The following is a 13,616-nucleotide window of genomic DNA, read 5'->3' as shown; positions in this document are numbered from 1 at the left end:
TATAATTTAATCACTTACAAGATCCAGAGATCAATAAAAGGAGAATATTTGGATTTTAACAGCAGAGATTTGTTCTTCGTAGGAGTTTGTTTTGTGGTGTTTTTCCTAATATTATGCTTTTCAGATGACCAGTAGACACTAAATTCTTAACAAGATCCACATAATATTCACATGGTATTCAGTAGAGGCCACGCAGAGCAGCAATTTATCTTCTGGATAAGATCTTCCAGTTTTACAGGAACGTTAGGATTAAGCTGGTTGAAAATGTACAATAAGGAGAGTTGACTGTTTTATTTACAATATTAAAAAATGCAATTTCATGTAGACAATACACAAATTAAACTCCTTATCATGTTAAACAAGTAAAGCTGAGCAGATCGGTCACTATAATATAATAATAATTGTAATCTTCCCCCGAAGAGTTAAATACAGGGGGAAAAAAACAAAGACATTTTTGTTTCCAGATTGTGATTTTTTTTCCAACCGTATAACAAAAAAATCCCTGAAAAATGATAATTTTCACAATGTTTTCTTTTTAAAAAGGTGAAATTCAGCAGATGAGGTAGAACAGCAACATTTTTGGCAGGCTAGTCTCAAGTCATTATCTGCAGCAAAAAAGGTTTATGGAGACGCGCTCTAATGTTTCCCTCAACACTAAACATATTATTATAGGCGTTCTTCTTCATATCGGGTTGAGAAATTGAAAGTTTTTACTGTAGGATCCCTCCGATCCCGAATCTACCTTTTAATCTCACCCTTTTTAATCTCACTATCCACCTGCATTATGGATTCTTATACTTTTCCTATACGCAAACTGTATTAACCCAATGCCGTTAATGGGCATATTATAAATTAAATTTATAGTTAAAAAAAAATCCCACCCAGCTATTTCTCATCTGCATTGAGACAAATCATACTGGTAATTTGTGCCATTAAAAGAAACATAAGATTTCACAAAATATATCATTTTACAAATCTCTATTTACGCCTCTGGAATTTTCTAAAAGTAACAAAAGTGGCTGAATACTGGCACTATCTGCCACGTGTCTACTTGAATTCCCATTTATTGGTTTTATTTAACATTTCTACTAATAATTTTAAACTAACCAGATTATGTAAAAAATTTTCAATACTCGGAAAATGTTGCCTGTCTATGGTTTTTAATGGTTCAATCTAATAATTTAGACCAAAACCGCAATCCACGAATCACAGGAGGTATAATACATTTTCAATATTCCGTAAAAAAAAAAAAAAGGAATGTAAGATATTTTTGTCTTTTCTTTTTTAACTACTATTTCCAATATTAAAATAATATTGCAAGGTTATTTAGTGTTTTAAATTAAAAAAATACTTGGTACAAACCCATGTGGAATCTCTGCTCTGATGATGTTGATAGATGTAAACTGGAAAGAGCCGAGCTGCAGGTAGCAGAAAGGCTCTGAAAGACTCAGGCATTCGCAGCCCTGTGTGTTATAGAAATGTTTAATCCCCCGGATAATACAAACTTTGCAACCTAGATACTAGATCTGGAGAAAAAAAACTTTTATCCTCTTGTGAAAAAGCGTGGAAAGTAGCCGTTCTTCTTCTCAAAAAATTTTACTAATTTTAGGACACACTAATTTTTACATATTGCTGACCATCCAAGATAAAATGTTGCCCTGTAGTATGGAGGAGGCATAACTAGCTAATTGATTCCCTTCCATAAGTCTATACATGACACATACTGCAGGGCAGCATTGTCTCTTGGATGGTCAGCAACATATAAAAACTATATGTGTCCTGGAAAACATGACCGATGTGGTCACCCTATAGTCCCCCTGTCTTACTTTTGTGACCATTTGGGGTTCATGATTCCATTGGTGAGGTTGCAGAATTTCCCTTGACTGACCCACCGAGCTGCGACTTCCATCTTGGTTGTTGCTTTTGAAGTACAGATATCTTTTGGAGCCATTAAGGACCGAGAATGCCCTGTACAACGGCCACCTCCCTTTTTCAACTATGCATTATGCTGGAGCCACTCGCCCCTCTCACCCCTCAAGATTCACGACTTTGGAAAGTTGCCACTTGAACTCTCCAGTACAGCTCTGGATGTTAAGCATTAACATTAAAGTCTCTCGAAGTAGGCCCAGGTCTCGGAGACGACTTACTTTTTTTCTGTCACCTTTAATGATTGTGTGCAACATTTCTTTGTGTGTGTTTAACCCCTTAATTATTTATATTGCCAGGATATACTTTTTATATGTATTTAGTCACTAATAAAAAAGTCTAATTATTAGATTATTATTAATTAATTATTATTGCTGACCCCTGTCACTTAAATGTTGTATTAAGGAACATGTCTATGTACAAGTAAGATCATGGCCGATTGGTTGTTATCCACCGTCACAGTTTCTGTTTCTATGACATATATGACATAATACATGTTAATGGGATGCATGTCACATGTATGCATTGGTCATATGCTTGCATACACCTGTTGAACTTTATTCTAATCATTTTTTGAAATATCTATTTTGTTTCCATGTGTTAGGCCTAGTTACTTGAAGCATCAGAGAAAAGTGCATAAAGTTAACTAAAATATTAATGGGAAATAGAAAAATAAAATTAGTTTAATTAATTTTGAAGCAAATTAAAGCGAAATAAGAACAATGCCATATAGCATTTTATTAAATTTTCTTTCTATTTAATATATATTATATATAAACCTTTGCCAACAAAACCTATTTTTATATAATAAAGCAATTTACTCAGATCATTTGCATCTTTATGTTATATAATTTAATTTAAAGAGAGAGCCAAGGAACAATCCAAACAAGTAAATGTTATTGACATATTATTATGTTTGTATGCTTCTTTAAGGCATGTATAACTTCTTGGTTCTTTAAACTATAAATAAGCGGGTTTAACATAGGCACGAAGACAACGTAAAGAAGTGAAAAAAACTTGTCCTGTTTTGGAGAATAGCTTGACGCGGGTCTTATGTACAAACACATTATAGTACCAAAAAACATAATGACGCAGGTCAGATGAGAGGTGCAGGTAGAGAAGGCTTTTTGTCGACCTTCTGTGGATTGTATTTTTAAAATAGTGGAAATGATAAATACATATGAGATTATAGTAAGCAGGAAATCTGGAAAAATAATTAACATCCCATCCAAATAAGTTAAAAGCTCTACGCTATATGTGTCGCTACAGGAGAGCTTCAGCAAGGGTGTGACATCACAGAAGAAATGGTCAATGACATGTGAAGAACAAAAGGACAACCTAGATATGAAGACGGCATGTGCTATAGGATTAATGAAACCTAGGAGCCACGCAGTCGTTATTAGCAAAGTACAATGTCTATAACTCATTAGGATAAAATAATGAAGGGGGTGACAAATTGCTACATATCGGTCATACGCCATGGCTCCAAGCAGGAATATTTCATTGCATGTCAAGGAAATAAAGATATACATCTGGGTTATACATCCCACAAAAGAATTTTTTTTATGTTGTGTAATAAGCATGTATAACACATTGGGTAGAATGTTTGATGCACAAGAGATATCAATCAACGAAAGCTTCAGCAAAAACAAATACATAGGGGTGTGAAGACTAGAGTCACGTAGAACAACAGTAAAAATAGTAATGTTTCCAAAGACAATGACGAAATAGCCAACCAGAAAAAGTAAGAAAACTAGTAGTTGGAGTTCTGGAACATCAGTAAAAGTTTGAATAGTGAATCCAGTCCAATTTTTTGGATTTTCATATGTCATTTTCTGAATAGTTATTTCTAGCATGATGTCACATAACATTTGTCTTGAAAAAGCCAATAACGTTGTTTAATGTTGATTTTGAGAGTAGTCATTAGTTTTCAATTGTAGAGGCCGTTCAGTGGAGTTGTTTTACCTTCATATAGAGGTCCCAGGAGACATTTTTAAAGATAAAAAAAAGAATCATTCGAATTGAGAGGAAGAACTCCGATAATTCCACATGGAATTATTACATTATTATTATTATTATTATTATTATTATTATTATATAGATGAAAAAAATATTGTAAAAAAAAAAATTACATTTTCTTTCTTCTATTTCATCTATATAATCATGCAATTTTTATCTCAAGGAAGAAACCTTCTAATTTGCCAACAAAATCTATTTTTTTATATAATCAAGCCATTTACTCAGATGGTATGCTGCTTCATGCTATACATTTTAATTTAGAGAAATAACTAAGGAATAGCCCAAAAATTATATGTGATTAGCATATTATCATGTTCTAACGTTTCTTGGTTGTTTAAACTATAAATCAGGGAGCATACCAGCACATGAGCTCTAATGTAATTAAAGCAGAAAACCAGGTAATTCCAAAGGTTCACTTACATTTTCCTGCCACTGTAATTATAACAAAAAAGGGCAAGAAAACAACTCAATTCCCACTTATACACAATAGTGATATTGTTACCTTGAGATTGTCAGTATAAAACAACCATTGTAATATTCACAAATATTCAACAGTTTTAAACGGTTAGAATGGGATTTCTGGTAATCTGTTTAGATTATATCAAGATTTATATCAAAACAGTTAAAAAACTGCATTTTATTTTACATCCATAGCTCATCTAGAATGATGATTTGTCTAAAATTGCCATGCTAAGGTACACATTAGATATATATATATACTGTGTATATAAAAATTACATACCATATTACGAATCCTTATTTCACCATTTTAGGATTTAACGAAATGTCCTAGTCCCATATTATACAATATTTACATTTTGTAAATGGTTGACTATACAACAAACCTTTTTGTAAGAATTTCCACGAACAGTCTTATAATTGTTTTGCTCAATTTGTTTCCTTTTTTATTTTATTTTTTTTTATAGAAAATGTGAAAAAAACCCCAACAAATTGAAGTTTTAAAGCAGCATTTGCCACGTTAGCCATAAGGGGCCTTCCTAGATATACATGTTGTTTTAGTTTAAAATGTTCATCGCTAGCTCATATAAAAAAAATATTTAAAAAAATATTGCAAAATATTCTTGTCTGTTGTCAGGCATGAGATTTTCTCTTGTGAGTAATATAAGTCATATTACCTTATGTTGTGTGATTCCATGAAAATGCAGTCTTAGGTGAAGGAAGGGAAGGCTGCGCAAAGTGGCAGTTATGCTCCGCTCAGTTATATTATGTTATAGAGAAAGAAAATCCTCCAGGGAATGCGAAGTTTGATGAGTAAAACGGTGTGTGAACATCAGTGATGAAACAACTGTCGCCTTGATACATCTAATGTTTTTCAGAACTAATTAATATAAACTTTCCTGGATTCCTATTGGTTGAACTTGCGACATGGAAAAGTTTTAGAGTTAGGATCAGGGCCAATCAGGGCCGGCCTTAGGGGTGTGCGACCTGTGCAGCCGCACAGGGCGCCATGGCAACAGGGGCGCCTGCCCGGGACTTAAATTAAAACATCGGGGGTTTTTTTGTTTGTTTGTTTTTAACTTTATTTAACATCCTCCATGTTAAATAAAGTTTTTTTTAACTTTATTTAACACGGAGGATGTTAAATAAAGCTAAAACAAACAAAAAAAACGGTGTTTTAATTTAAGTCCTGGGCAGGGGCGCCGAGTGGTTGCTCGTGAAGTTTTCATCAACCGCTCGGCGCTCCTCACTCTCCGTCGCGGTACCAGCGTTTCATGCTGAGCGCTGAAATTATTCTGACGCTCAGCTGTGAAGCGTGCACCGCAGCATGGCGGGAAGACGGACGCCTCCCGCTCCCACCGCAGGACTCAACAAGGTAAGTAAGGATAATGAGAAGTGGGGGGGTAGATAGTGAGAAGGGGCAGAGGGGGGAGATTTTTTTCCTTTCTTTTTTTTTTGGGATGGGGGGCGCCAGAGGAGTAGTCCGCACAGGGCGCCAGAACACTTAAGGCCGGCTCTGGAGCCAGCTATAGGTTAATGTTGCAATGGAAACATGTCTAGTCTATTTTGCTTGCAAGTTAACATACCTGAGACCTCTTCGGGTTTGACCCAGAGAACTCCAGGAGAGGCATTGGTTCTCTGGGTCAACAACCAAATCCTCCAGGTCATGAGAGCAGGGGTCCTGACACATGCCACTCCCCGCCCATTTTCCCTTCAAATGGGGGTGTTTCCCGCAATGTCAGTGGAAACTCCCACTGACATCAGCAGGACCGCCCATTCACGTCAAGGTACAGCCCGTAAATCCGCTTAGGTCTGCGTAGGAGTTAGGTGCAGGATTTTTTTTAGGTAGGCTGTTCTTTTATCGCGCTAGGGTTTCCGTCAACTATTATTCACGGTTATTCATTTAGTAAACCTATAATAATTACTTATAAAAGCTAGTACCATTAGTTTTAAATATAACTTCAGTCCCTTAATTTTATTTTTAAAGATATTCAATAAAAGTTAAGTTTTATTTTTTTAAATCATTGATAAGGCTGCGCCAGTCCCCTATTTTGCAGTTTGTTTCTCTTCTTGTGGGTTAATGTTTGAGACCAGCCAATATTATTAAGGTCAATCTGTAGGCTTATTACCATTATTATATACCATTATTTTTCAAATTTCTTTATGTAGAAGTCACTTTAAGCACTAGAATATCACTAAGGAGATTGTATACAAAACAGCCTAATTTTTTGTGGACTGTTGCAAGCCTGACCCTTTCCCTCTTGATTCTCTCTCCAGCATACATTTGCTTTATAACACTTTGTGACATAAAGTGCATATGCAATATGCTTGTTAAAAAGGTAAAGAATAACCACACGTACTTCTTCTTCATCCATTTGATTTAATTTGTGTTTATCGCAATACTGCATCATCTACAGACTGTTGAGTTCTTTCTAACTACAGGCCTAACATGTACAGTCAATAAAGTAGTAAGTAGTGTACTGTGATAAATCATCGCATAAACATTCAGGCATACATTGACTCAAGCCATAGTACATAGAAGCAACAATAATAATCTTTTAGAAGCTGAGTATCAGATCAGATCTCAGAATCAGGCAGTTCCCAGTGGGCCATAAAGCATCCTTGACCCAACACATTAGGCACCAAGATTCTTCAATGGTACTTGAAAAGGGCCATAGAAATGAAATGGTAGGTAGGAACTTCCAGGGTTACCAAGGAAGCCTCAGGAAAAGGGCACTGCCAGGACAAATTTAAAGTCTCCTCTGCCGTGACACTTTTGGCAATACCTGCAAATGCACAGCCCTCTAGCATGTATAAATATAATTAGTTGGGAGTTATCCTTGCCATGTCCTTCTGTCACATACCTGCCATACCTTTTACACATTAGTGCAAACAGCCTCTGAGGGAATTCCTCAAATCTGCTTCATAATTTATTTGGCTCTGATGAGCTTATTGATGACCCTAGCGAAACACAAGTGCACTTTCACTCCCACCAGTTAGCGTTCCTTGACAACCTTTTTAAAATCCAGGTAAAACCAAGGTCTACTCCATTTATAATGGATGGAGCTGCTCCACCTGTCCTATTCAGGCTGCTAATGAAAACACACAATTAACCTAATAACGTATAGTTACATATTATAATAACGGTCACAATTGAGTTACACATTGATGCAAATTGTATGTGTAATTTGTATAGCTAATATAAGACTCTCTCACTATACACTAAGAGTAAAATACGTATTAGTACTGAAGCTTTTTTTCTGATGGCAGTATACGTGAGGAGACATTGGTCCTACACATTTAGAGGATTTGCTTGTTTCTTCATGCGAGGCTGGTCAATTCATTATTGAGCATGTGCTATATGAACCCAGAGAATGTACTACACTGTTTAGTATGTTTAATATACTTATGATCTCTTTAGTAACACTGGGCTACTCTGCACTATAAATTGATTAGAGGGAGAGCTCTCAATCTCTCTCCATTGAGAAATATTAGGTCACTTTGTCCACATTACGTATTAATTGGAAGGAGGGATCTGAATCCATTTTAACCTCTTGGATTTTATATATATATAATTATATTATATTATATAATATATATATATATTATATATATATATATATATATAAAATATGATATATATATATATATTATATAATATAATTATATATAATATTTATATTATATATTATATATTATATAATATATAATACTATTATTATTATAATAGTTTATATTATAATAATAATATATATATAATTATGGTAACATATAAGGATTGATTGTTACATAGTTAGTTACATAGTTTAATTAGCTTATGACTTAGCACTAAGGTGGAAATGCATCAAGCAATTTCACTTGTTCTGTTTGTTGCACTACTTTACTCCATCTGGACTTACAATAAAGTCTTTGCAAGAATTTTAGAAATACTCCTTTTTGTTTTGTGGAAGTATTCCAGGTGTGGTCCTCCTGTGGGAGAATTAGAGAAACAGGCATTGCCCATTCTAAGAGCATGCTTGCCACAGACTGATAATATTTTTATTTGAAATTGACTAATTTTCTTTGAAAAAATGATGTTAAGATTACTTGTTATTCACTGATCAATCCATTGAATCCTTAAAAATGGGTATACTTGCTTCATTAAAGTTTTAATTTTGATAACTTCAAAAGATAGAGTTTTATGAGCAAATAAATCACGAGTAATATGTACATTCATTCTAATATATCTAATATATTTTTACTGAATCCTATGAACCAATGAAGGAGTTAGAAAAAAAATGTTGACGCAAAATTGTAATATAATAGTTTGCTAGAATGTTGAAGAGATATATATTTTAGATATTGAAAGCTTCAAAATGTAGCTACATTACTATGGTTAATGCATTTACTGTCCTAAATCCCCTTTCCCAGTCTTAAAAAGGCTTCCTAGACCAATCTCCACCAATTAAGAACACTTCCGATCACTTATTACAATCATTTTCTCAAGGCTTATTTAGTGTACTGTAATAGTGTCAGCACCATACGGCCGATGACGAGGTAGCCCTGGCACTTTAAGGCCAATGGCTCACCTAGCACTTGCCCGGTGTCCTAGATGGCCAGTATGGGCCTGAACAGTGAGACACATCTGTTTTAACTGCAATTTTCATTAATATTCTCTGTATAAACTAAAAGAATTCAGCCTCCATTGTACTAGCATTTTGAAGACATAGACATTAATCTTTTATGATAATACAACAGGAAATAATATAATAACATGAATTATGTATGAAAAAAGTCACAATAACATTTGTTAACCAAATTATTCATAAATCTGCATATAAGATTATTTAGTGATTAGGATAGCTTTTATAACATACAGGAACCATATAGGGACCAACAGTCATACTAACTCACAGGTTAGTGAAAAAGCATCATGAATTGAGCTAGCTCAGAAGATTCACATCATTGTTTGGTGGAGCCTAGATCTGTGGAATAACGATTACAAAAATGTATATAGTCTTATTAAACCAAGAGTTTTTAGTCCAATTGTATACCTTTTATTTGGTCAACATAAAAAGATGTAAATTTACAAAAGCTTTTGGGACCATCTAAAGGTCCATGTTAAGAGGACAACACAGAGGCCTCGAAAGCTCTTGTAACTTTGAATCTTTTTTATGTTGGCCTCATAAAAGCTATCATTTGGAACACTAATTGGAATACCAATATCACAACTTCCTTTCTGCCATTCAAAACTTGTATAGTGTTATCCACGTTACCAAAACTTACCTATTTAAATTAAATACAGAAAAAAAACATAATTAAAAATGCTTGATCACATTATTCATTTTGATTTATTTATCTTGTGATAAATTACTATTTTTACATTATTTACATATTATCTTGTTCTTCAGTTTTTTTAGAGCACCTTTAACATCTTGATTTTTTAGACTGTAAATAACTGGGTTTAGCATCGGAACCAAGACAACGTACAGAAGAGCAAAGAATTTGTCTTGTTTTGGAGAATAGCTTGACGTGGGTCTCATGTACAAACACAAGATAGTTCCATAAAACATAATAACACAGGTCAGATGGGAGGTGCAGGTGGAGAAGGCTTTTTGCCGACCTTCTGCAGATTTTATTTTCAGAATTGTGGCGATAATGAATATATATGAGATTAACGTAAGTAGGAAATTTGGGAAAACAATGAATGTCCCTTCCACATACGTTAACATTTCTACATGCGATGTGTCGCTGCAGGAGAGCTTCAGCAAGGGTGAAACGTCACAGAAAAAATGGTCAATAAGATGGGAAGCACAAAAGTACAACTTAGATATAAAGACGGCATGTCCCACTGGATCAATGAAGCCTATGGTAAAAGCGGCCATTATCAGCAACGCACAGTGTCTGAAACTCATCAGCATAAAGTAATGAAGGGGGTGACATATTGCTAAGTATCGGTCATACGCCATGGCCCCAAGCAAGAGGACCTCAGTGCAGGTCAGGGATATGAAGAAATACACCTGCGTGATACATCCTACAAAAGAAATTGTCTTGTGTTGTGTCAGAAGCATATGTAACATGTTGGGTAGAATGTTTGATGCACAGGAGATATCAAGAAGTGAAAGTTTCATCAAAAATAGATACATAGGGGTATGAAGACTAGCTTCACTTACAATGACAACAAAAATAGTGAAGTTTCCAAGGATAATGATGAGATAGCCAAGTAGAAAGATTAAGAAAATAGGTATTTGGAGTTCCGGGGCATCAGTGAAGGTTTGAATAGTAAATCTTGTTAGATTTAGTTGCCTTTCAAATGTCATTTTTCTGCAAGGTGACTTAAACAAGATAATATTGATCTATCCATCCATCCATCCATCTATCTATCTATCTATCTATCTATCTATCATCTATCTATCTATCTACTTACAAAAAAATAGGTAAAATAGTGGTACATAATTGACCGATATATCTCAATTTTTAATATACTTGTGATAGAGTAAATTGTTCAAAATGCTATAAATTTTGGATTGGAATAAATATTTAAATGCATTTGATCTGTTGTCCAGAACGATACACATTACAGATTGGGAAAAAAACATTCTAATGGATATCATCTGGTTATACCATGTTTTATGTAAACCAAACCTAAAAGAAGACACTCTAAACGTTCCATAAAAATCCTGAATTAATACACATTACCTTAATGTATGTTCTTGACATAGAGATGATTTCCAAAAGTATAAAAGCAGTGCTAATGATGATGGCAGATTGGAGTACAGACTCCTCTGGTAGGAGAGATCAGATTTTTATAGTGTGAGAGACAATTTAACAAAAAAAAAAAGTTTACTAAATAAACTTTGCTTGATAGAGACTAATGCAAAGAAAGTAATGCCAGTACTCACTAGGGGGCCACTTAGTGCTCATTAATGCAAAATGTAAAAGTGACTTGGCCACAGTTCCTTTTAACTCGAGTTTGGCCGATCTTAACAAAACAAAAGTAAAAATAAACTAAACTTTCTAAATAATTAGAGGAAACATACTACCTATCTATATATATATATATATATATATATATATATGGGGTCATTAAATCTAATATACATTATTATTATCATTATCTTTTATTTATATATCGCCAACAATTACGTAGCGCTGCACCCACCCTTTTTCCCTGCTAACGGACATGAATAAAACTGATATAAAATACTGTATGTAGGACAATAAAATAATTCTGTATTGCACTTCTATTGTAGCAGCTGTGAAGGACTGTGGTAATTACTAGGAAACAAATATCTCTAAACCTTTTTTCGTGTTATGATCTTTTTAGTCAAGTTCTGGGAGGACTGTTACGTGTATTCTGTAAGCAGCCTGTAGGTGGCGTATGAGGCAATACTGGGGAGGGAAATAACAATGAGCTAGAATGGCACTGAATAAAGGCTAAAACTGATATGTAAAACATGTGTAATGGGTCATCCATGGTATCTGTTTAGTTAAAAGCAAGTATTGAGCAATGCAAGGTGAAAAAGTTAACCACGCTTAACAAAATGAGGTAAAAAGTTGGGTATACATGTGAAGTGTATCTTTACTGGAGGTATATGTTAAACCTCATTTTGTGTTAAATTGATTGATGTTTTGTGCCGTGCGGTGTACACAGGGCCGGATTAAGAGCATCATGGGCCTGGTGCTGAGGATTTTGGACCTTTTGATGGAAATAAATAAAATAGACAGAATCTTAACTCCTTGGCATCCGTGTGTACCGGATGACGATGACATCAATGCTCGAGAGATAATATAATATAGATTCTTATGTGATGGGATTGGGAGTACATCATTACACTAAAAAGGTCATCATACGCGGGGTGCCTGCAGTCACATTTTAGTGACTGATCCTTTTAAATAAAATATGCAGATACAGTAAATAACACAAAACCTTTGCTGCGGCTTTATACGCCACCTCAGGGCGTCCCTGGACCGGCCGGCCCGGTCTGGGCCTATTTCCAGGTAGGGGCCTGGAGCTGCAGCTCCATCAGCCCCTACATTAATCTGGACCGGGTAAGGCATAATTTCTTTCCACCCGGAAAAAGAAAACGTGTAAGTGCCAAAAATAAATGCCCTTTTTTGCACAGGCTTCTAGTTGCCCAGCATTTAATTTATTGTTGGCGTAGAGCCATATCCTGCATTTGGCGAGCGTGGTATGAGGTGATGTCAGCCAGCGACCGGCACATGTAAGCCATCAGACTTTTGACCAACATCTGCCAACCACTTTTCTATATTGATCTAATAAATGTCATTCTGTAAGACATGCCAAACCTAAGTTAGAATTCTGTTCTTGCAATCTATGATATCTATGATATTACACAATTAGTGTTGCTCTCCTGCAGTAACACGTTTATTGTGTAAAAGCCTACCTTCATTTGAATTACATATGTATTTATTATATTCTCAACTTTATAAACACAATCCTCTGAAAGTTAACGTAACGCTTTTTCTACCTCTGCCCCTCTGAACACTGTAATCATATTTTATAGCTAAAACGATACCATTTATTGGCTAACTGAGAGTTTAATTGCAAGCTTTCTGTTTTAGCTTCATTAATGCCTGAGGAAGGGAGCTAACAACTTGGTCTCGAAAGCTCGCAATTAGACTCTCAGTTACCCAATAAATGGTATCATTTTAACTATACTTTTCTCCTGTTTTCTCAACGGCTAACACGGTACAAATCCTTTTATCATCTATTTCATTTGATTCTTATAGCGGCGCAATTAACAGGGTAACATTACATTACATCAACCCATAGTAGTAGTAGTAGTATTCTTACAAAACTGTATGTAACTTAGTGTTTTGCTGAATAATGTGTCTGTATTCCAAGTTTGAAGTGAAAAGTTATGAAAAACCAGTCTCAGACCGTATATTAAGTGTGTAAGAATAAATAAATAAATCGAGGGGGATACTACCCTTAGTTTCTGGACCGATTACACAGCTGCGACCTTGTAACACACTCTCCAGGTGCAGAAAATTCGTAAAACAATCCAACCAGGTGCGCTCGTGTTAACCGATAAAATAAAATAATATAAAGAAAAAAATAATAGTGTAGACGTATAGTCAGTCAATTAAACGGATAAATATGCTATATGCACTCACAAGTATACGTGATGCTTCAAAGTGAAAGAAAAGTCCTCTATAGGCCCGTCTGTCCGCTTGCATATGTGGACAAAAACACAAAACCAAACAAA

The 13,616-nt window shown here is 34.9% G+C and overlaps 2 protein-coding genes across 2 annotated transcripts; both read right to left on the bottom strand.

The window, feature by feature from the left end:
* Positions 1–2,822: 2,822 nt before the first annotated feature.
* LOC149288708 (olfactory receptor 5AR1-like) lies at positions 2,823–3,782 on the bottom strand. Its single transcript, XM_089491415.1, has one exon. It carries the CDS (start codon positions 3,780–3,782, stop codon positions 2,823–2,825), a length of 960 nt encoding a protein of 319 aa, XP_089347541.1.
* Positions 3,783–9,767: 5,985 nt separating this feature from the next.
* On the bottom strand, positions 9,768–10,703 carry LOC149288707 (olfactory receptor 5AR1-like). The gene has a single exon (XM_089491414.1). It carries the CDS (start codon positions 10,701–10,703, stop codon positions 9,768–9,770), a length of 936 nt encoding a protein of 311 aa, XP_089347540.1.
* Positions 10,704–13,616: the final 2,913 nt, after the last annotated feature.

Source organism: Sceloporus occidentalis, unplaced genomic scaffold (assembly GCF_023333645.1).
Source record: "Sceloporus occidentalis isolate IW3139 unplaced genomic scaffold, rSceOcc1.0.p SCAF_50, whole genome shotgun sequence".
Lineage (NCBI taxonomy): Eukaryota > Metazoa > Chordata > Lepidosauria > Squamata > Phrynosomatidae > Sceloporus > Sceloporus occidentalis.
Note: the sequence above shows the minus strand (reverse complement) of the source record. Positions and strands in the feature narration are given on the sequence as shown.

Excerpts from the sequence above, each read along its gene's own strand:
- LOC149288708 (XM_089491415.1), bottom strand. The coding sequence starts at position 3,782 with ATGCTAGAAATAACTATTCAGAAAATGACATATGAAAATCCAAAAAAT.
- LOC149288707 (XM_089491414.1), bottom strand. The coding sequence starts at position 10,703 with ATGACATTTGAAAGGCAACTAAATCTAACAAGATTTACTATTCAAACC.